The sequence below is a fragment of the Bubalus bubalis genome, chromosome 5 (genome assembly GCF_019923935.1).
Source record: "Bubalus bubalis isolate 160015118507 breed Murrah chromosome 5, NDDB_SH_1, whole genome shotgun sequence".
Lineage (NCBI taxonomy): Eukaryota > Metazoa > Chordata > Mammalia > Artiodactyla > Bovidae > Bubalus > Bubalus bubalis.
The window spans coordinates 105366453-105391124 of NC_059161.1; the positions used below are offsets into that span (position 1 = coordinate 105366453).

At 48.2% G+C, this 24672-nt stretch overlaps 1 protein-coding gene across 13 annotated transcripts in view; it reads right to left on the bottom strand.

The window, feature by feature from the left end:
* Positions 1-24672, bottom strand: part of NAV2 (neuron navigator 2) — a 771667-nt gene that overhangs the window by 65901 nt on the left and 681094 nt on the right. For all 13 annotated transcript variants that reach the window (XM_044943486.2, XM_044943484.2, XM_044943482.2 and 10 more), the window contains 3 exons: positions 11204-11342; positions 4055-4346; positions 2597-3299 (listed from right to left, as the gene is read on the bottom strand). In XM_044943486.2, coding sequence (XP_044799421.2) covers positions 2597-3299; positions 4055-4346; positions 11204-11342 — 1134 coding nt within the window. The remainder of the gene's footprint in view (positions 1-2596; positions 3300-4054; positions 4347-11203; positions 11343-24672) is intronic.

Genomic DNA, 24672 nt, shown 5'->3' on the forward strand with positions numbered 1-24672 from the left:
AACCAGTTGTCTTAATCATCTTTGTATCTGTGACCCCAGGTGCAAAGCACGCCCTCATTTATGACAGTTCAGCTCCGAAGGATTTGGTTTTTCTGATCTCTGAGCAAACAGGCAGCATCAGGAACAGGAGTCTAGATCTGGAGGCAACCTGGGCAATGTATCCTCCAGATTCATTCTTGCACGAAAGCCGGGCAAGAAGGAGGTGTCTTTTAGGGCCAGAGAGCAAGTGCTGCCCAGTGATATGCATAAAACCTTGCGGCGTTCACAAGATGTCAGACCAGACACGCCAGGTGTGAACGGTGTCTCTGCGACAGACACACAGAAATGCCCTTGCATGTCATCTCCCCCACTGCTCATGACCAAAAGTGTGCTACCAAGGACAGAGGGAATGGCACAAACCCTCCCCTTTTCTGTAGGCAGAGAGTTCTCTGGTAGGATGGAGTGACTACCTTAAAGTCAAAGCACAGTCCATGCTCTTATAACAATGGCCTGATTCCATCTGCTAAAACTCTTATGAAACAGGCATCTCAGAAAAGAAATGAAACCCACTACATACTAGACAGGTTGCCTTCCACCCAGCTAGTCAAGTCATGTAAATTTGATCTTCTATCCTCTCCAATGGAGAAGGAAATGGCAACCCACTCCATTATTCTTGCCTGGAGAATCCCATAGACAGAGGAGGCTGGCAGGCTACAGTCCATGGGGTCGCAAGAGTTGGACACAATTTAGCAACTAAACCACCACCACCACCCTCTCCAAACAGTCCTTGTTGTTGTTTAGTAGCTAAATCGTGTCCAGCTCTTTTGCGACCCCATGGACTGTAGCCCACCACACTCCTTTGCCCCTGTATTTCCCAGTTAAGAACACTGGAGTGGGTTGCCATTTCCTTCTTCAGGGAATCTTCCCACCTCAGGGATCGAACCTGCGTCTCCTGCTTGGCAGACAGATTTTTTTTACCACTAAGCCACCTGGGAAGCCTAAACAGTCCTTACAGATCTCAATTACTATAGAAATAAATAAACATAATCCACCCTCACTACAATGTCTGGTGACAGAAGAAGAACACTTTCTGCCTGGTGACAGAGAAGGAACTATCCTGTTGCAGAACCTTGGCTTTAGACTACTCACAAGCCTGCGGCGACAGGGGCCTCACTGCTCTACTCCGAAGGCTAACTGGCTTCACTGCCAAGCACCTCCAGGTGTTACAAAACCAAAATCGAATCCACCTTTTCCCGACTTGTACGCATTGCTCCTAATCCTATTATATGTAACTACACAGAAAAAGTCCAATCTTTTTTCTGCTAGTCCTTCACACCACTTGAAGAGAGCTATCACACTTCACCTAAGACTCTTCTCCCTCATAGTCATGCACAATGAGAGAATTCAGAACACCTTACTAATTTAGGAAAAATGTAATTGCTAGGAATGGGCTGAAAGGTGCTCAGTTCAGAGCCTAAGAAGCTGCATGCATTTTCAAGTGTTCTATTACACTAGCCTCAGGGTCTAGTAAAATGCCTTTGTAGCTACTAAAGGAAATCTATAATACCAAAGAGAGAATATTACATATAATACTTGAGGCAAGAAGCAGAGAAAATTTTCATTTACAAGGCAACCTGTTAAAACAACAAAGAACAGCCCAATAGAACCTTCCCCTGAAAAAATAATCATTACTGAAATTCTAATAATCAAGTCTAGACAAAGAACAGTGAACTGCTTCATCATACCTTTCATGTGGAATGCTTCTTCTGGAGGTTCTGCAAACATTCCTATTCATTCCCAAATATGTACATGTGCACATAAGTTTTATTTTTCCACTGCTAAATTTTCTATCCTCAGGACTTACTCTTTCCTGAAAAGGTAGGATGAACGTGCCCTATGCGGCTGCAGTTTTAAAGATGGCCCACTGTATGTTATAATGTGGCAAAAAGTTGTGTAAACTGAAAGGAAATTCTATTTTTCAGACACGCTTCTGCTGTAAGAATTGTTTTTTTTTTCTTTTTTGTAATGGAAGCTAACATTTCAGAGACTAATTTGGAATCATGCACACAGTATAAAAAAACGTGTGTGGGGGGATACTGGATTATTTGGGGAAAAGATCAGGCCAAGATCACTATCTAGCATAATGATGAGGAATCTGAGTTACAGCTTTTTAAAAAAAAAAACCTATTTTCCTTGACCTCCTCTTCTAGATCTAAGGGTGTATTAGGAACTCTTCTTTGATGGTAACTAACTTTTACTGAGTACTTACTATTGGCTAAATATGGCTACATAGGTTAATGGTCACAGGTAGGTATCATCATCCCCATTTTACAGATGAGGAAATGGAGGCAGAAGTATTAAGAGAGGTTACATGGTGGCTACCTAAGGTGGACCTAGGATTCAAACGCAGGATGATGGATTTCAGAGGCTTGTGTTTTTTACACCAACACGGGAAAATACTCAAAGCTGCCGGCAGCATCCGACCAAACAGCTTTATTCGAGGACTGAAGCAGAGAAAACCAGAGATGGTTTCAGATAAGAAACAGGAAATTATGAATCCAGGATGCCATTCCACATCACATATTCCAGTTCCACTCAGTGCTGTTCACCCACTTACCTGCGGAGCGTGGGAGAGGCCACATCAGGGTACTTGGCCCCTGGCTGGAGAGTGGCCTGAGCCGCACTGGACACAGGCTGGGGTGCCGGGTTCACCTTCACCGAGTTACAGGAAGCCACGCTCTCGTTGTCGGAAGAGATGCCTTTCTCCTTATCCGTCTGGTTGACCAGACCTGGCAGAGAGCTGCCCAGGGCTGTTTTGGAAGGCTCCCTCAGCTTGGGCACTGGCAGGCCGGCTGACTTGCTGCTGATGTTGGAATCTATGCTGCTGGTACTAGACCTGTTCCCGGCCCCATTCCGGCTGGTAGACTTGCTGGGCCTTGGCAGACTCCGGTACTGTAAGTTCGTCCGGGAGCTGAGAGACAGATACCCATCGTCCTGATTCTGAGCCCCGTCCATGCTCGTCTTCCGACCAGTGGACCGACCGACAAGCGCGGATGACTTTGGGATTTTGCCGAGTGTGGCTGACCTGCTGGTGACCGTGGCCCCACTGGCTGTGATCATGGCCAGACCAGCGGCAGAGCCACTCTGCTTCTTGAACCCAAAGCTGTTGGCGTTGGCAGTGGGCGTCCTGGAGCTGCTGGGGAGGGGCTTCTTGGATTCATCACCACTGCTGCGGCCGGCATCTGATGGGGAGCGCTTCACCTGGGCGGCTTTGGGTGACAGCCTTCCTTTCTCAGACACTTTTGCATCGTCTGTTTTTCCTACGACAGAAATCAGCAAAGTTAGCCTGCAAATTAAGGAGCCAGCTCAGTCAACTCAGACTATTTAAAAATCTCCCCTACTCCAAAGGACTACTTTGCTTTCTCCTGGGGGAAAGCAGTCCCCTTGGGAGACGGAGGAGAGAGCTTTTTATAAAGATAATCTCATCTACGACCCTCACCACGAGCCTTTAGGAGATGTTAGTGATTTTCCTCATTTGCAAAGCAGTCTACATTTACCCAGAATAAAGCAAAGCCAGCCAATCACTGACACGTCTGGGAAGGAGACCTTGTCTTTTACTGACCATTCTCCCTCTATCCATTAAGAAGCTGTCCCTAACATTTTCAGTGGGTGTCCTGCCTTCCTGCAAAAACTCTGCCCTTGTTTATACACATCCTTAAATCATGGGCAATACTGACTCAGCGTACCAACAGCTCATAACCATGTGCCCTTGAATAGTCTTCACTGGGTATTTTAACTCAGAGCCTGCCCATGCTTAAACCAATTGAACACGTCTTGGCAGCTGAACCGTCTTTCTTCAGACTTTAAGAGGCTCTCATGCTGACAAATTTCCACTTGGAAAAAGGCAAAGATATGAATCTTTCTGAAAGCTGGCTATGAGCTGAGTCCAAACCCTAAGAAGTAATACCTGAGCATTTACAGGGACTTGAAAACATCAAGCCCTGCTAGCGTGACTGCTTTCCCGGTTTTGAAACTGAAAAGTGCGCATGCGAGACAGCGCGTGCCTTTGACTCACCGGTTCCGGGGGTCTTGAGCGTGCCTGTCGGGGCAGCCGGCTTCGTCCTTGGCATGGTGATGCCGACCTGAGCCGTCATGCCTCGCCGCCACGAGCCTGTCTGTGAGATGACGGGGTTCTTCTTGCCTGACGTGCTTTTGTCGGACTCATCAGACACGTCAGACGGGTTCCGCCTCCACTTCGACCCCGGCTCCATCTTTATGCCGCTGTCTGAGCCCCCGTCTGACTTCTTGACATCCTCGCTGGACCACAGGGAACTCCTCTCCACCTGTGAGTGTTTCTCGGCGTCAGTCTGTGAAGGAGACCCTCTGAATCAGTCTTTCTCAAACCCCAGGCTAGGGAGCCCCTCACTCGGGAGCAAAAAGGCGCACGCCCTGAACAAGTTAGGGGAAAAATAACAGATGCCCACTTTAAAATGTTTAAGCCTTTGTACTGGTTATCTTGTTAGGAAGCCTGATCTGTTGGGTCCAAGGAAAGTGAAGAATATGAATATGTCTGAGAAGGGAGTGAGGGAGGAGAGTAAAAGGAGCCAGAGGAAAAAGAAGGGGCGAGTTCCATGCAGGAGAACCAGAGGATGGGGCTGTGGCAAGAACTGAGCCCCCCAGCTCTGCCCCTTGGCGACGTGCCTCTAACTCCAGGAGCCCAAGCTCTCTGCAGCTCCCAGCCCCCCAGCCCGGGCCCCCTTTGTTCTGCCAGCTCCTGAGCACCACAGTCTATCACACAGAGAGTGAGGAGAGACTGAGGCCGCTAGCTCCCCTCGAATCAGGGACAGAGAGGGGCTGAGAGAGGAAGCGACTCCTCAGAAGTCACATCCCCGGGTGCTACAAGCCAGAGGGTGCCTGCTCCCAGCCCAGCTCCATCCATCTGCCACGGCTTGCTCCTCTTGTGGGATTCTGTGCAGACAGGGGATATAATTAGCCAGCTTTCTTTGGAAGAGGCCTGACCTCCTGGCCATGGAGCCCAGGAGGGGACAGAAGTGTGATGTTAATGATTTGCTGCAGTTAAAAGGCGTAACTTGCTAACCAGAAAGCAAGCTTTGGGGGCCTCCCTTGGGGTTGGGACCAGTCCGAGCAGACTTCAGCAGGGCGAAGGAGTGCACTGACCAGGGAAGGGAAGCGAGGTCAGCAACACTTTGGGGTGGCTCCCCTGAGATACAAGTCCCATACGTGCCACACTTCACAGCCAAGAGTGGGCAACATCTGCAAAGAAGGAAATCAGAATGACCCCCTGGCAAGAATCTGGCCCGATGCCTGTCATTTGAGATCGGTACTGATGGCTTCCTCCAGGGAATACGCTGGCTGAATGGGAACAAAGCTCCATACAGACAAGCAGCCCAAGTTCAACCACCTCTCTGTTACCACCACAGCCGCCCCGCTCTCTCCCTCTGCCATCTCACGGGTGCCTTCGGTTACTCGACCATTCTTCAAACATGCTGAAGTTCCCGCTAGGTACGAGGGATGGAGAGAGGAGGACAGACACACTCCCCGGCTGTGAGAAGCTCGTCATTCAACTGCGGCAAGGGACACAGACAGAGGCATGTCCCCAGCAAGTAAGCAATCAAAGCTCGATGATTAAACGAGTGAAATCAGTGAACACACGCTTCTCGAGCTATTGCACACTTTAACAAAATGACCTCATCCAATCCGGACCACCACCTGGTCAAGGAGGGTAAGAAGGTAAGTATTACAGAACTGTCTTCATCTTCATCCATTTTACAGAGGAGCAGAAACTCATGGGACTCTCTCCATGTCCCAAGCACCCCAGCCTGTGGTTCTTCCTTAACCTTCCAGTGCATTCATTCAACCAGAATTTCCTCCATACCCGTGGTTTGCCAGGCACCATGGTAGGTTTGAGGATCTGTGAGTAAGATTGGATCTCATCCCTCCTGAAGCTTATGATTCAGTGAAAGAGGCCGGGCTTGGAAATACAAGACATATAAATGGAAAAGGACAAGGAGTCTGAGAGAGTATTACAAGCACTGATGTAATTTAGATTATGACGATGGGGATAGGGAATGGCAGTTTGGTAGGGCCTTTTTGAAGATCTGTCCTAAAGAATGAACAGAAAGTTACTGAGAGAAGAGATTACGGGAAGAGCACGCCAGGTAGGGGGCAGAGTACATGCAAAGGTCCTGAGGCAGAAAATATCTTGGCTTTGGAAACATTCACTCAACAAATATTTACTTGATACCACAATGTATCAAGCAAGTTTTTAGGTACCAGAAGTACTATGCTTAATGAGAACAAAGTACAAATCATTAACCTCCTGGAGCTTATGTTCAAATACATTCTAACACATTCTTTTATACACTAAGAGGTACTAAAAACTTAGCACAAACCACATCCTGGGGTACTGCATTAATTATTCTTTTAATGTTCCTATACCTTATTTTCCCTGATCAAATTATAGTGATGCGAACAGCAATAGCAATAACAATTTAAATTTATTACGCATTTACTGTGTGCTAGCACTGGGCTAAAGTGCTTTACATGTGTCGTTTAATCTTCACCAAAAAAACCCTGTGAGGAAGTTTCAGTTCATGAGAAAGCTGAGGCACAGAGTGGAAAAGAAGATTGCCCAAGATCACGCAGTGCGAGGATTCTGGGGAGCCTGAGGGCAGAGCCCATATTTTAGCCACCATGCTATGCTGCCTTCCCAAAGGATAAGCCCAAGGACGAGAGGATGCTGCATGGCCAGGGCGCCTAACACATCACCTACTCTCAGAAACTTTTCTTTCCAACCTGGTTGGTCAGTGGTTCCCCAAGTTCAATTCTTGAGCAGTTCCCGCCTCTGGCTGGGACCCCCAGAATTCTGATTCCCTGCCAATGGCAGAGAGAGTGCACACATGCCCAGTCTGACTACAGCTTGAATACCCCTCTGGAAAGAACAATCATCCAACCATCAGAGCCCCCACAACATGGTCCAGGGTGGAAGCTATCCCAGCTGCTCTCTGCACTGCAGCATGTGCCCCCAGACACACTGCTGGCTTTGAGTTTACATCCACTCCTAAGCTCTGGGCCAGATCATGTGGTGGCACCAGGAGGGATTAAAAGACGAAGAAGGGCCAGCCTCTCTGTTCCCAGAGCTTAACACAGGACGCCCAGCAAGATGGCCACGTGGAGATGTACCCTCCCTTTTGCCAACTGTTCCCTTCTCGAACAGTACCTTCTTTCAGTAGATTTCCCTACTGCCCCTACCTGCAAGTCCACTTACTCATTCAATAGTCAAGAGGGAAGTGGAGAGACCCACACTCGAGGAGGAAGGGAGAGAGCCTGGAAGATGGGAGAGTTCTTCCCTCGAGAGCCCAGGCTCCTGAGGGACTGTGGAGAGGGGGTCAGTCTTCTGAGAGTGAGGTGAGTAGAACCCAGGCACTGGGGAGTGAGGTGCGGCCGTGGGGCGGGATGTGGGGGGAAAGCAGGGAGGGGGTTGGGCTCTGACAGACTTGAGTTCAAGTACTAGGTGCTGCCACTCCTGTGTGTGTGTGTGACCCTGGAGGAAGTGGCTGAACTTCTCTGAGATTGCAACCTTGTGCGTGAAACAGGGATGGTAGTCAGACAGATGTCTCAGAGAGCTGGCAGTGGTTGCCAGGAGCTCAATGTGGAGGGACCAAGAGTAGCTTTCTATCACCAAGTGTCCTGCTTCTGAAAATCTCCAGCACATTAGCATTTAACCTAGTTCTGTCTTGCATGAAGGTAAACAGGGAATTTGTCTCTCTATTATTAAGTTTGGCTCCAAGAAAGCATGTTCAGATAAAGTATGTCTGTATCTCTCTCACACTCACCCTTCAAGATAAGTCTTAATTACTGTGATTTTTTTTTTTTTTTAATGGATGAGGAGGCAGAGGTTTGGAGAGGCTGAGCTCATCCAAGGATGTCACAGAGCTGGGAGCTCAACCCTGACTTCAAGGCCATGTTTTTTTTTCCCCGGCACTACAAGCAGACTCCCCAACTTTCCTGGAGAAAGTCAATCAAGAGGCGGTCAGAGCTCAGGCCGGGGGATTCTCTGCCTAGCACACTGAGGAGCAGTGAGCAGAAGTCAGTGCTGGGTATCTGGGCATGTGTGCCCCCATCAAAGACCCTCCCAGTGCTCCAGCACACTTGAGGAAACAGTCACCCACAGACAAAGGGGATTTCCATTCCCAAGGATCACTCCTCCGGGACCCAGCTCCTCTCTAACACAGCTAAACAAGGCTGCTGCTTAGGCTTCCAGGCGATTGCTTCCCTGTTCCTTAGATGTTGGCTGGTCCTCAGAGGCTTTTCAAACATGAAAACCTAGGCAGGCAACCTGTCCTCAACCTGCTTTCCCGACACATTGGACCACTTCTCCCTGCCTCTGGGATGGTCTGTGCTGCCCGTTTGTCCAGGGAAACCAGTGTGTGACGGGAACCTGAATGAGCCCTGGGAGGATGGCAGCAGACATGTTCCCGCTGCCTGACGCTGCCTGGAGAGTAATGGTCCTTAGCCTTCCTCAGAGTGGCACAGGGGAGGAGGAGAGAAGGAGGCGATTTATGTGGATCAGATACTCAAGGATGCTCCCTGGACAGAGACAAAGGGATACCAAATAAACCAGCTCAATAGGAATCATAGTAACTGTGGTTACAAATCTACATTTTATTCTGGTACCTACTTAATTTTACTCAAATATTTTAAACTCAGGTAGTTTTATAGCAAAAAAAAACAAAAAAAAACAAATCCAGTCCAATGAATCGTAAACTCCTTACAACACTCTTGACATTAACTTTCTGCTCTTGATCAAAAGATATGCTTGTGTCATATTCTTGAAGCTTTTCTGATGTAACCTTTGCTAGATGAAAGCAAAGAGCTAATCAGAGAGGAGGGGGTCTTGGCATTAATCAAATTCAAATGCATCATTTGTAAACTCCAGATGTTTACTCTGTGTCGGTGTGGAAAATAGATTCTAATTCCAGCTCTGTGGGAAGGGAACAAAGACAAGGAGATTGTTCTGACTGTTTTGTTGGCTCAGCGAGCATCTCAGGAGCAAGCTTCTTCCCGCCTTGCAAGTGAGCAAATCTACTTTACAAATCTTTTTCTCTCTCCTCTCTCCGTCTCTATCTCTGTCTGTCTTTCCTTCTCTCTTAGTTCCACAGCTCAATATCTAAGGACAGTCTAGAAGCTTGATTGTGGTTACCTTGAAACTAGAAGGAGTCTGAAAAAAATCATTTAGTGTCCACAAAGAAAGGGAAAGGGTAGGTAATATGACATTTGGCAAGTGGAAGGCAATGGCACCCCACTCCAGTACTCTTGCCTGAAAAATCCCATGGGCGGAGGAGCCTGGTGGGCTGCAGTCCATGGGGTTGTGAAGAGTCGGACATGACTGAACGACTTCACTTTCACTTTTCACTTTCATGCATTGGAGAAGGAAATGGCAACCCACTCCAGTGTTCTTGCCTGGAGAATCCCAGGGACGGGGGAGCCTGGTGGGCTGCCGTCCATGGGGTCGCACGGAGTTGGACACGACTGAAGTGACTTAGCAGCAGCAGCAGGCACACAGTCTGGCTTGGTGTCTCTAATCTGTATCTAATAACTAAACACTCGTCCCTTGGGTGGTATGGCTAGATTTTTTTAATCAAGTTTTAAAAATTGAGGTATAGCATTTATACACTAACTGGACAATCTTAAGTATATAACTTGAAGAAATTTTATGAAATTAACATATTTACATAAGGACCACTCAGATCAAGACATAGAACATTTCAGCACTGCTTCCTCAAATCTTTATGCTCCCTTTCATTTAGGCAGCTTTTTTTTTCTTCCCCTTAACAACCACTACAAGCTTCCCTCGTTCACCAACAATAATTAGAAACTTGGGCTAAAAATGAAAACTCAAGAAGTCACAGGCAATCCCAGAAGCAACACCTCACAGATTCCATCAGGCGGCCAATGTTTACATTTCTGTGGGACAGAATGACTCCCACACTCTGACACATCCTTTATTTAGCTCTGTCCTCAAAGAAAAAGATACCTTTGAAAGCAGAGAGACTCTGAAAGAGGCTCCTATCTGTCCAGAGGGAGAAAGAGCGGAGAAAGGAAGCAGATGTGAAAGGAAGGGAATGAGAGAAGGGGGACGTGCCAGCCCTGCCCTCACGAGGCCCCCCTGGGAGACTCTGTCCCCATCGGACCTTCACAGGGGTTCACCTGAGGCCGCAGCCCCCACAGGTGGGCAGGACTCATCATGAAAAGGGTCCCAGCCCACGTGTTCCCGGGTCACCAGAGCCGGTCAGTCCCAGCGTGAGCTACCAGGCGTGAGGATGGTCACTTCGCTTGTCCACTAGTAAAATGGGCTCATCAGAACCAACCCCTCTGACCGCCAAGGGATGCTGTGAGCGCACACATACATGCCCCCACAAAACTGCTTTGGAAGCACTGCCTCTGAAACATTAGCTCTGAGAATTTAGAGCAGGGATGGGAAACCTCGGTGACTCGGCACAGTTAGGCAAGGGTGCAGCTGGCCAACACACTGGGGCACGGGTGCCCTGTCCAAAGCGTGTGTGTATGGGGTAGGGGGGACGCTTGGACGCTTTTGGTTGTGGACAATGCCTCAAAGAGGCAATACCGTCTGATTTTTCAAGACAAATCAGAAGCTCACTTTTTATGTGAAATAATGAACGTATAAAACCTTGAGTGATACTGTGGGCCAAATAAAACTCACTGGCAGGATAGGACCCACTGAGCAGCAGTTCCCAACCTCTGGTTGGTACGTACTGGTCTTCTGGGCCAGGGCTCTAGCCCTGCCCCCACCCCGTGGCTCTCACGGCCCACCCTTGTCCTGTGGACATACATTCCATGCTAAGAATGGTCAATTGAGTCCAATATCCCTGTTGCTGTTGTCTTCCAAATAGATGATGAAACTCAGTTCGGGGAAGGAAAGGTGACTTTTGCCAAGGCCACCGCTGTGAGAGCAGTGAGTCCCCCCGACTCCTATTCCGAGCACCCCACTGCCCACCCCCCTCTCCCTGCAGGGAGAGGACACAATCAGGAGACAAGACCACAGGCAGTGAGCAGGAGGCTGGGCCTCCTCTCACGGACCTGGGGACTCTGCCCAGCCTAAATGGCTCCCGTGGCCCACAAGCCCAAGGCTCTCCACTGGCAGGGGCCTTGGGAGGAGCCTGGGAGGAACCCCGTTCCTTACCTGCACATCCAGGTTCTTGCGCGAGGAGGCAGGCGTGTTGGCGTAGGAGCTGATGGAGGAGCTGGTGTTGATGTCATCCGTGCTGAGGTTGTCTATGGTGTCACTGATCCCGCTGCTGACGGAGCTGCTGTCATCCCAGCTGCCAAGACAAACACACCCTGAGCGCGTCACACCGCACCAGCTCAGCCTGACGATACAGACAGACGTGTACCATCCCCAAAGGCTCCTGCTGCACAAAGCCCCAGACAAAGCTCCTTTGCCTCTAATGTGACTCATCTTCAAGGGTCACATCCAACTGCTTCCGTCTGGCAGCTGGGGAAGTGGGTGATATGTGTCTTCCCCTAAAAGGCGGTACTTTCCTGAGCAGAGGTGACTAAACACATACACACTACCTACCCCATCCTCAACATCACCTGGGGAGCTTTCAAAAGCCAAAGGCCACCTCCAGAGACAGAGGAGGAGCAGGGGGTTTGGGGACTGGAGCAGAAAGTGGGCAGAGAATGAGTCAGCAGGTGTGTCCTCCCTGCGGCTCAGAGGAGGAAGAAGAGTTGCTGTAGGAATTCTCTGGACCCCTCTCCCAGCACAGAAAGCCAAGAGAAGGGAAGTGCAAAAATCAGCAGAAACCCATCAACCCTATTGGCAGTTCTAACTCATTAATAATTGGAGAAGGGAATGGCAATCTACTCCAGTATTTCTGCCTGGAGAATCCCATGGACAGAGAAGCCTGGAGGGCTACAGTCCGTGGGGTCGCAAAGAGTCAGACACGACTGAGCGACTAACACAACACACACAATTCTGATAATATCTCAAGATGCATCAAAAATAGAGTCCTTCATTTCTCAATCCTCAAATCCATCAAGACCCTCATCCCGCACCACTCAAGTCAAATCTCCAAGCAAAGATTCCTCTTTTTCCTTCTACCATCTCCTGCTTCCCATCGCTAAGACATTCGGGCCACCCCCTGGTCCTCCTGCCTCTGTTTGCAGAGTCTCTCCCAGTGTGCACGGCTGCCCCTGCCCCTGCGACCAGAGGTTCTGGCTGCTTCTGCCCTGCCTGGGGACTGCCAACAGGCCAGCTGGGCTCCAGGCTCCTCTTCTGGTCCCCAGCCATCTAGTCACCCCACAGCAGACAGAATGGTCTCTGTGAAACACAAGTCAGATCTATTACTCTGCTGCTTCAAATCCCTCAGGGCTTCTCAGGACTCCCTACTCTGGCCCTCAAGACCCTGTGATCCAGCCCCTCCTCCAGTCAGTCCTGCCATGGACGCCTATCTTTATAGCTCACCAGCTCTGGGTTTTCGCCTTCAAGGCTTTGCATTTACTGTACCTCTTCCTGGACGCCTGTCCCACCTCCTTCTCTCTGAAGATTCACCTCCCCAGAAGGCCTTCCCTGGTTCCTCTATCTAGTGTCCCCTCCTCCCACCCTCTCCCGATCCCCGGCATCAAGTCTGGTTGCAGGGTGGTAGGTACACAGCGGGTGCTCAATAAATACCTGCTGATTTAAACACATAGAGTGGGAAGCTGAGGAACCTATAAAGTAAGCTTCTAGCATAAACTGTGACACCACTCTACTTGACGGGGTGGGAATAGCTAAGTATTACTGTTTCTATGGTACAGGTAGAGAAACCAAGGCTGAGGAAGGCACTCCACCTTACACAAAGTCAGACAGCATGCCGGGCACGACCTGAATCCAGCTGCCCCCTCTTTCCTGTGATGACACACGGGTCTCTGTCAGTGAGAGCCGTGTCAATTCCGTCCACTGTCAGTGCGCACGGGCAAACGACAGGGCCCACTTCCCCGGGAGGAAGCCCAGGCTCGGGAGCTGGTGTGTCACGGAGCAGGAGTGGCAGGGCCAACATGTGCATCCGGGGCTGTGTGATGATAAAGCGTTGACGTAACCACATTTCTCCACCACTCAGCCCTCCACAGGGAGCCGTGCCTCACCGAAAGGCCCGCAGAGCGGCTCTCTGATGTCTCAGAATGCCAGTGTCAGAACAACGCCACTCCCAGGTATACATCCAGAAAAGCAAACATAGTAATTCGAAAAGATACATGCATCCCAATAAAGCTGCATTATTTACAACTGTCACGATATGGAAGTGACCTAAGTATCCATCAACAGATGAATGGATGAAGAAGATGTGGTGTATATATATACACAATGGAATATTGCTCAGCCATAAAAAAGAATGAAATTTTGCGATTTGTAACAATATGGATGGGCTTGGAGGGCATTATGTTTAGTGAAGTAAGTCAGACAGAGAAAGACAAATACTATATAATATCACTTACATGTGGACTCTAACAAAATACAACAAAGAGGTAAATGTAACAAAACAGGGATAGACTCACAGAACAAATGATGGTCACCAGTGAGGAGAGGGAGTAGGAGAAGGGGCACAATGGGTAGGGGATTAAGGGGTACAAACTATGTACAAAATACATCAACTACAAGGATATATTGTACAGCATAGGTAATACAGCCAACATTGTATAATAACTATGAATGGAGTATAATAATCTTTAAAAACTGTGGCATACATTATATATATATATGCATATATACACACATACACAAAAAGAAATGCCCCTGTCTGAGATTTAGAAAGTCAGGAGTACCCCAAACCACCGCTCCCAAGTAATGAAAAGGAAGTTCTGGTTTGTTCCACCAGCTCATAGGATGCCTGTCTGAGCTCTGCTGATCAGGCAGGAAGACGAAGCTTAGTGGAAAGCTGTTTTCATCATCTTTCCCTTCAGCCCGCCAATTTGGCTTCTAAAGCCCACCTGGAGGGTCCCACACAAGTGCAGGGGAAACATGCAAAGGTGGTTCTCACGCAGGGAGGGTAAAGGGGGGCAGGGTGGGGGCTCAGGAGGAGGCTCACTAAGCATGAATTCGCAGGAACTGCAGTTCTAGGTCTCAGGCAACTTCCTGCCTGTGATTCCACTGGCTGGGCCCGGCCGCCATCCGGTTCCAAATCCTCCTTTAAGGCCTTCTCCAAATATTCCAGCCCACCCTGACAATCCCCTCCTCTGAATTCACAGTCTGCCACATTTGGGTTCATTCTGCACGCTCTTGCAGTTTTCCAGTCGTTCTCTCTTTGATGGTCTGTCTTACTTTCTAAGCACGCGCAGGGATCCGCCCAGTGATAGTAAGCAGTGCATCCTGGGTGTCAGGCATCAGGCCAGGTGCTTCCGATACGTCGTTTCTATCTCCGCTCTTCACATCACACCTGCAAGGGACCCGTTCCCCTCCCCGGTTGACGGGTGAAGGGATCAAGGCTGAAAGAATGAGTATGTTGCCCAGTGTCCCCCTTCAGTCCACTTTGGAATTGGGTTTAAGGCAGAATTGTCTAATCTGAGAACATGTGCTCCCTCTGGCCTGTATCACCCGGCCGTTCATTGAGCACTTGCCACATGCCAACTCTTCAGTACCTGCATGTATTCTCAGCCACGCTCCTATTCCCTCACGGGTGGCTTTGCTTCCTAATGAGGACACAGGCTTTGAGGGCGCTGTCCAGGGCTCTCAGCAAATGCAGGGCAGGGCTGGCTGGGAAACTCTCTCTGACCCCAATGCCCACCCTCCCCACCACCACCTCCAGGGCAGTGGTACAGCAGCAATGCCAGCCTCCCCATCCCCCATCTCCAGGCATACAGCGTGTATTTATTGAACGCCTGCTGGCTGAACTTGGCGGGGCACATTCTGATGCAAAGGCAGCCCCAGCAGTGGATTCTGAGCCCATTTCCCTCCCACTTTGTGCTCTGACATGTCACAACCTCTGTGCCTCAGTTGCTCTATGGGTGACACATGGATGTGGATGACACGACCTAGGCTGGCAACCGTTTAAGGCTCTGCTGGGAAAAGGGTGACATCACAGATGGAAAAGGATTCCGACCACTCTCATGATGAGAAGAAACTCCCGAGTCTCTAATTGCATCTGCTCTCCGGGGTTAGCCACTGAAGGTATCTGAAATTTCCTATAATCCAAGGATGAAGAAAGAAGACGTGCAGGAGAGAAGCATGGCTGGAGAGGAGGAAGGGGGGAAGTTAGTAACAGGCGCCCACGAATCCAAGCTCCAGATTTCCTTGCTTTGAAACTGTACCCGCTCTTCCTCTGTGCCCTCTGAACACTGAGATCCTGTTACGGGGGGCACGTGGCACTCCTCACACACACGCTTCTCCCATGTCTCTGCACAGAGCATCCTGGGGCCACCCTGAGCTGATAGGGGTCCTAGCAACTGAGTCAGCCCAGAAGGAGCAAATCAAGGATCTACCCCACAGAAAAGTGGGAGTGGGGAGACCGAGAAGGAGGATGAAGGAGCAATGGCAAGACAGGTCTATGCTGAGCACGAGCTGCCCTGGGGTCCCCAGTGCTGTCTGTGCACCAGAAACAAGAGCTGTCCCCGAGCTCAGAAAACTAGCCACATGCCCCTCACTTCTGGCTCTCTGGGGACACTAGCGGATCTCTCTAGATATAAAATCACTTAGCTCCAACTTGTCCCTTCTCTAAAATTCAGGATATTCGAAATGGTCCTGGGCCACCAAGATCACTGTCAGGGAGTTCCAAGAAGCATCCTAAGGAAAACTAGTTCCATAAGATGCTCTGTGATAACAAGGTGGTCCCAAGAAGAGAATGCATGGTATGCTAGCCCCCTCTCAGAGATTTAAGTTGCCCATGAACTTCTTATAAAGTGCTGGCATGATCTCTTCAACGTTGCCTAAAAGAGCACTCCCCACACGGGAGATGCTGAGAATGATGCACAGTCTGGAAGAAAAGCAAAGGAAGCCTAAAGCTGCGGCTGGGCCCTTCATCCTTGGCTGCCTCTTAGGCAGCTAGCAGGGAGGGAGGGAAGCAGAAGCAAGAGCAATGACACCGCGTGAGCTCCTGCATCCAGCCAGACCAGAGTCAGAAGCCACCTCTGGGAGACCAAACAGTGAGATCTAATAAATGTCTTTTACTCAAAACTAGCTTGCTTATGCTTTTGTCACTTGGTACACTGGTGCTAACTAATGGGGGATTGCAATTTGTTGGTAAAATGACTCCAGACGTGTGGCTGAAAGTCAGATGGGAAAAATGTGGAAAGCATGTAGAATTCATTCAGGCAGTAAGAACATTCGTTGAATCCAATCAAGCGGCAAAGGAAATTAGGTACAACGTGGGACGGGGTACAAGTCTGTTGACCCAAGTCAGAAGATAAATGTTGAAAGAGGTTACAAAACCTGATTATGGCTGAAATTTGAAAGAAACTCAGAGGATTTGGGTTCACAGTGTGGTGACACAAAATTCCAGTGAAGAGGCTCGAGAGACGGGAAGAACTGCAGCGCACTCAGCCATGGCCCAGAACAATCATTCTGGAAAATGGTTTGGCCATTCCTGCACCCTGCTCGTGAATCTGATAGTGAAAATTCACGTGAGGGTTTTGAGCCCGCTCGGTAGGATGAACTTCCTCCCCTCAGTGGGGAGTAAAGTGATTTTAAATCCTTGGAATGGTCTAAAAAGATGAAGGGAGATAATGAAATAAATCCTAATATTAATGCTTCATTTTATAGAGTAAAGGCTTGGTGATCATTGGGATAATCTATATAATTTATACTATTTTAAAAAATATATGGCATGTTAGAGAATCTAAAAATGTTTTGTGCTTCGAATCTAAATGAGTACTGATTTCTCATTTGAGATTTTTAAGATGAAAGATTTAAGAATTGGATTCAGACTGTACAAAGAATTGAAGTGTTTTGGACAAACTGAAGTTACAAATGTCATAAGTTATTTGATTTGCAAAGGCTGTTTAAGTGCTTAGAAAGATTTTACTTGTTAGGCTACTAAAGTCTATCCACCCCAACATTTGAAGAACTTGAGGAAGCCAGGTATGTTAAGTTTAAAAATGTGATCTAAAGTATTTCAGGAAATTTATCTAGATTCGCAAATAGTACTAATCAGTCATATACAATTTGTTAAGTTTGAATTAATAAAGTACTAATCAAAATAACAGGTGGAAACATTCTTACTTTATGCAAAGTACTTGACTTACAGATAAGATTTGTAAGAAAACACAGGTTTAAAATTAAAGCTTTAATAAATTGAATAGTAAAACCTAATTAATTCTAAGACACTGTCTTTGGGTACAAAAGTGTTCCTCAGACATTGAGAAAAACATTAAAGAAGATTTCATTTTGTGAATGAATGATTTTTATATATGAATGACCAGAAGAATAAATGAACACAAGACAGATCTATTCTCTTTACCAGTTTTTCCTGTTCCACTTCACCTTCACTCTATATTGTAAGATTGCCAAGACTACTCCAAAACTGCTCCAAAAGTGTTAGTGGAAACAGCACTGTGTTCAACAGCCTTGGGAAACAACCAGAAGAGCCCGAGGGCCTCCTCCTCCCCAGATTCTATAACAGGAAACTACAAGGGGCATAGGGCCCACAGCTTGGCTGGTTTCCCTTTTTTTTTTTTTTTCCAAAACAGCATATGATGTTTATGCCCTATAAATTCTTTGGCTGGGACATCTAGTGAAATGGCAAGAAGATGCTTCTGTTGACTTCTCAGAACCATCAACAAAAAGCGTCATTTCCTACCCAGATCACAGCCACGTACTTTTTTCTCTACTCAATGAAAAGTCGTCCACTGGTACTCATACGGCACGACTACAGGTATAAGTGATCAGACTGGAAAACGACCTTCACCTATTTTTGCCAATGGGTAGGTGGAAAGAATTCCATCAAATACTTGCTATTTTTCTTCAAGACTCCTAAACTCCAATGTTTTTGAATCCGGAAACAGGGACCTTGAATTTTGTTCTTCTCACCCTGTCAGCCAGCACCCTCTATGTGCCAGGCACCAGGCAAGGTATCAGGGATACGATGATGACTCAGTTGTCCCCACCCTTGATCGCAAAGCCGGTAGATGTGGCAGACAAGAGGGCAGAGCTCAGAGCCCGAGGAAAACGTAAAACAGGAAGGTAAGCAAAGGACACCAAGTGGAAACTGCACTGGTTTCTGACACTTCTACAGATTTCAACAGCCCCTCAAACCACCAACCAAGTGCCAGCGTAAGGCACCAGTCAGCAGCGTCCCAAAGCCCAGGCCCACTGACGCTCTTTCTCTCCTTCAAGGCTTGCAAGTGGCAAAGGCAAGGAGCCAGGAGAGCCAGGCCCTGGCCCCTGCCCTCCCCAGAACTGCCTCCTAGAAGACTTCAGACACCTCACTTACTCTCTAGTTCTGTCTCCAGTGAGGGAGCTGGACACAGCGCTCCCAGAGGGTGCTTTCTAACCAGCATCCTGGGGGGTTAAGCTCAGAGAAAAGCTTACAGTAGAGGCAAAGGGCGCTGAAGGTCCCCACTGATCAGAGCATCTCCTTCCGTTCAGCAAAAGCTGCCAAAGAGGTCACTACACTTTCTAGTCTCTGGGTTTCCTCACTGCTGATTTCATCTCATAGTGATTCGTTTTGAAGCCCACGCTGAGTCTTTTCAATATTTGGAATAGGTGTCGATATCTTACACACAGGAGACGATTACTTAGCGCTGAGTTGTAACTGCCCTCTTTAGACAGACCTGAGCTTTCCTATTTGACACCACCCCAACCTGAGCCTTTGTACTTATACAGGCTACCTGAATTTGAGCAAGCTTGGGGAGATGGTGAAGCACAGGGAAGTCTGGGGTACTGCAGTCCATGGGGTCGCAAAGAGTGGACACGACTGAGCAACTGAACTACAACAAGGCTACCTGATTGACCCCATAATACACAGGCATTACAACCCAATCCACAATAGAGGCTCTGCATGACCACACTACCCACAAAGGAACAAGATGCAATCTTACCTAACGTATAAAGCCACCACTGGCAGTGTTTACCAAATGTCAGGCACTGTACTGGGCGTGGTATGTGTGCGTTGAGGAGTCATCCAGTGACTCATGAGAAGGAGAGGACACATACGTCAGCTTCGAAATCTCTGTCTGCTAACCAGCCTCATCTTAAAAGAACCTCCAGTGACTGACAGCAATCACGCATAATATCAGAGAGACCCTGTGTGGGCCAAGACACAGCATTTGAACCAGAGTCAAGGCTCTCGAAAGTGACCAGAAAATTTATTCAAAAATGGAAAGGCCCATAAAACAAGGAGATCCAGTTTCAGAGTCTTACAAGAGATGCTGACATCACTGTGTGAGGAATTCAAATGCCACTCGGAGGACTTAAAGCACAATTTTAACAGCCCAAACACAAGCTATCAGCTATGAAAAACGCAGGTGAAAGAATCATAAATTATTCCAGCCTCTCACACTCCCTGTTTCCCTCACTGTTGTGGGGAGTTAGCATTCCACAGAACCTGCTTTCACCAGGCTCCGCTGAGAAATCACCTCTAATCTGGACAAATTTTTAATATCAAGCTCTTCTGGGGAGTCTGTAGATACATCAGGAATCTGTAATGGTTCTTAATTAATGTGGTATTGTATTTACAACTTCATCTCAACAGCAGGAATCTGCAATGGTTCTGAATTCATGTGATACTATATGTACAAATTCATCTTCCATGAAGTAAAAAGGCAAAACCAAACCCCAAGGTTAGAAGGATGATTAAACAGATTTTTCCACTAGGATTTACACGCCCAGGCATGAGGAATCCTGGCTTTCAGCAAAAGACTCTTGACTCTGAGAAGAGGAGTTACTGAAGGATCTGGAGGGTCATTAGACTTTCCAAATGGACTGCCTGTGAGATAATGTTGTTTATGCAAGGGAAAGACATGCTTAAATGATGTTGTAAAAAAAAAAATCAGCTTGTAGAGAAATATTCGTTCCCTGCTCACTAATAAACCACAGAAGGTTAGAAGAGATGAAGTACTGTAATTCTGGTCCTCAAAAGCAGCCTTCACTAAGCAAGGGATCTTAATCACCCTCCACCCAAAACCCCCACCCAAAGACTGGGTCTACTCCAGAAGGCCCTAAACATTCTCAGGAACTGTCTTGGCCAGCCCCAGCCCTCCCGCCTGCCCCTCTCCTGGTGACTAAACTCGCGCTGTAGAGCCACCCAGGGCTGGGTCGCGGCTTTACCTGCTTACTTTTCCAGTTCTGCTCCGGAATCACGGCAGAGCCCATTTCCAGGGCCCCGTGCCCCCTGCCAGACAGCTGCTTTCGCTTGCAAAAGCCCAGACTGGTGGAACTTGTTTTCTGGCTATTGTTCAAGGCAATTGTTCCCGTGAAACCCCAGGGCCCAGCGGAATGAGATCCTTTGGTGTGGATGAGTGAGCAAGTCCAACCAGGGCTTAGCAGTAACCCCCGGGGAAGGGAAAGGGTTTGGCTACCTTCACTTCCCACCAGACAGGTATGTTAACTATTTCCTCCCCAGGAGATTTTCTTAGGAGCATCACCTCCTCTAACCACTGCTGGGGCCCATTAAGAAAATCCACCTTCAAAGAATGCAACAGGACTCCTGCAAAATCCTTTTGCTGCCTATCTGAGAATGATAAGAGCCAACTTTAATTGAAGTTTAAAGCTGCGCCAGACTCCGTGCTAATTATATTACTTGCATTCTTTCATTTAATCCACCCAACTCTATGATAAAAATAATAACTAGTGTTAAGGGCTTACCTATATTTTCTCCTGGGTACCATGAGATTGAGACTAATTCTATACCCATTTGAGAGATGAGACAACTGACCCTTGGAAAGAAAGGCCCAAAGGTCATACAGCTAGGAATTGTTGAAGCTGGGATTCACATACAGATCCAAGAATGCGCAACCATCTTGTTTATCTATTCAACTGACACATTTTCATGAACACTTGTCATGTGTATTAGAAGGGCGTTAAAGTTTCCCACATGAAAAAATATTAGTAAATAAAAGAGAGCCACTTGAAAAAAGCTATGACCAAGCAAGTCACCCTTCAGGTTTTCCCCCTGCGATCAGCCTATACAGTTTGCTGATGCGGTACAAAATAACCCAGAACCTGAGTTCGAATGAAAAGCCAGGACAGAGTTAGATACTAATCCAAATAAATTGTTTCATCCAGCAGTGGGCCAGGGTACCATAAACCTCTGAAGCTCTAGACGGAGGCAGCACATGCTCTGAAGAAAAAAAAAGTAAAATATTGGGCTGACCAAGAAGTTTGGGTTGTTCTGTAAGACGCTTTGGAAAAACCCAAATGAACTTTCTGGCCCATCTAACAGATCTCAGTGTGAACCCTGGCCCTGCCATTTACTTTGTCAGTATCTTCACCTCCAGAAGACCCAGACTTCCTCCTCTATGACCTGGTGCTGATCAACACCCAGGCCCCTGAAGCCTTTCGTGGGGACCAAACCAGAACTCCAGGCACAGAGGAGATAACCAGCTCCTGTCAGCTGTTGGGTGGGATCCAGGGACTTTGCAAAGACCGCAAGAAGGAGAGGCAGGCCCACAATATGAAAAAGATGATGAAGTTCTAGTGCAAGAGCTCGCTGCCATAAATGGGCAGGGTCCCGGGGGAGAAGCAGCTTCTACAGACGGTGCCAGGTGCAAGGCCAATCATTTGAGGTGGAGAGAGGGAAACAGGAACCCCATAAAGAAGGCTCCGAGGGGATTTAGTAGCACTCAGAATGTCAGGGGTTGAGTTTCACCCCACGGCACCTTTGTCCCATTTTGGTAACTCATTCCCTCAACAAGTAGGTGGTCCCCTGAGTAAGCGTGAAATTCCTCCTTTGGCTCCAGGGGCTGGTTGAGCTACCAAGCCCAGGGCTCTGGTCCGGATGCCCTCTACCCTCATTGTTAGCATAGGCACCAGCATGTCTGCTGGCCTCAGCTGCACAAAGGCCTCTCTCCTCCAAGGCTCCCCCAGAGAAAGCTGCTGACACTTGGTCCACAGCCGCCTGGCTTTTGCCAAAGATTGCAGCAAAGTCATTCTGCTGTTCTGTGTACCAGAAGATAAGAGTACCCTAAACATCAACAGAATTCAGCATATCATATACAGCTCAGCCTATCATATGGCTCATGAAAATACTGGCGAACAGAAGCTGAAAAGCTATAACAGTGGGCTCCAGGGATTTTGCTAAAGCACTTTACATTCATTACCCCACACACTTCTATTAGACTATAAGGCACAAACTATTAATGTTCCCTTTTACAGATGTGAAAACTGAGGCTTACCGAGGCTATGGTGACCTGCCCACCATGCCAGAGATAATAAAAAGAGCTGGATCTGAAGCTAGATCTGTATGGTTCTAAAACCCAAGCTCTCATTCTATGTAAGAGCAGAGGCAAAGAGGCTTTCAAGGAATTACAGTCAAATGAGAACTCAGAACTCCCAACTGCTATGCAAAAAGTCCAGGACACCTTTTTTTTTTTTTTTTAATTTATTTTGTCTTGGAATATAGCTGATGAAAAAGTTGTTATAGTTTCAAGTGAACAGCGAAGGGACTCAGCCATACATATGTATGAATTCATTCTCCCTCCAAACTGCCCTCCCCAAACCCGGGACACCTTTTGATGGAATCAAAGTATTCTCCATGTGATTACAGAAAAGCTGGGGTAGGGAGGAAATCCCAGACAGGGCATTGACTGGCTGCCCTAGGTCTAGAGTTGGTGGTGGAGGAAGATGTGGTGGTTCCATTAACACCACCCACCCACCCACACATACTCCCAGTCACCTCCCAATACATTTTAGGCATCTGGAAACCTGAATGCCCAGGATAGAACAAAAGTTGCCTCACTCAGGGCAACTTGTCAGGGGCCTGCCCTTCAGCTACCCTTTCTAAGGTCAATGGGATGGGAAGGGAAGGAAGCCCAAGGCAGGAAACAAACACTCTAAATCAGCTCTGGGACCCAAAAACAGTTCCATCCTAGCAAACTAGCCACCCCAGGCACACATGTGAGCGACTACTGCCAAGCCTGGGTGTGCCAAGCCTGGGTGAGCCTTAACACGCCGGGGTGGGGACTCCGGGACTCCAGCAGCCCCAGGCCAACTTCAAGGCTACTGACCTTCCCACGTTTGACTTTCATTTGGGCTTCCACCTCCTCCCTCAACCACGTACAAATCCAATGAGCAACAAATCCAGTCACAGATTCATCTAGAGTCCAAAAGCCTCAAAGAGATTAGCAAACTCTCAGGTAGGTCTTGATGCCAAAGTGCAGTTGTTTTCGATGCCACCCCTCTCCAGAAATGAGCCGAATCGGAGAGGCCCAGGCAGGCCATGCTTGCAAGTATCATGTGTTCGTTGGCGCGTCCTCCACAATAAAAAGTGCCCTTCATCCAGCTGAACCCACATTTAAACTTACAGATAAAACCATTCTGAGCCATCTGCCAAGCCCAACAAGGAAGGCAGAGTGGTGGCCAGTCCCACCTAGTGTCTGTGTGACCTTGAGTGCATTCCTTAGCCTCTCCTGGCTCCCACTGTCTCACCTCAAATTAAAAATAATATTGTTGGCTTTGCAAGAGAAATTAAATGAGACAATGTCTGTTAGATACCTGGCCAGTAGTAGGTGGCAATGAACATTGTTTCCTCTCCCCCTTGTCCGGCTTAAAAACAGAAATGTTCCTCTTTGGGCAGCTTTAGAGCAGCCCTAACAAACAAGAAAAGGACTCCTACTTAAATCTATGCCATCTCTCCTGGAGCCTAGTTTCCAGAATTAAAAAAAAAAAAGTCCTACCCGGTAATTTGCAGTATTAGTAAACACAACCACAAGTTCACCCGGCTTCTTAGATTCCAAACAAAACCAACTGAAAGTCGTTTTAATCAGAGCCCTCTGCACCACCAGCAGTCCTTGCCCGGGGCCCAACGTTGGCTCTCTCCAGTTCTCCCGGCCCCCCACCCCACCCCAGGCTCAAAGGTCTCCCCCTAAAAGCTGAAATACGGACCTAAAAGAGCCAGTGTTTTGGTCTCAGCAGCTTCATTTGATAAGATGGTCTGGAATATACTGACATTACCCAAATGTCCAGGTGAACCAAGGACATTTGCTCCAGCTGCCTTTAGGACTATCAAGGTTAAAATAAAAAGGGATGGGGGTGAGAAGGAAAAGGATGATTAGTTTCCAGACCCGTGACCAGCCCCCCCAACTACGTAGCCCACGGCAATTTTGGCAGCCGTACCGCTGGCTGCTCTGCCCACTCTCCAGTGCCACCCAGGGCAGCAGGAGCACCACACCCTGCCCCAAGCCCTAGGAGTTTCAGAATATCGTCCTACCTTGTCAGGTTCCTAGGCCAGAGCATTCTACATTGTGATCCTCGGAGGAAGCAGACAAAGAAGCTGAATGAATCTCACGATGGCAATTCCGTCAGCCAACCAGCCAGCCAGGCAGGCAGGCAGCCGAGCCAGCCCACACCGGGCCAGGGAATCCCAGGCACCAGCAGTCGGCTACTAAAGTACCAGCTACAGGGGGATCTCCATTCCCCTGCCCAGGAAAGAAACCGGATCCACCGACAAAATTAACCCCTAAAGTGCCAAAGGAGCGAGAGGTCAGGCCAGAGTGCCGGTATCAAGTCAGCTGTGAAAAGTTTCAGCA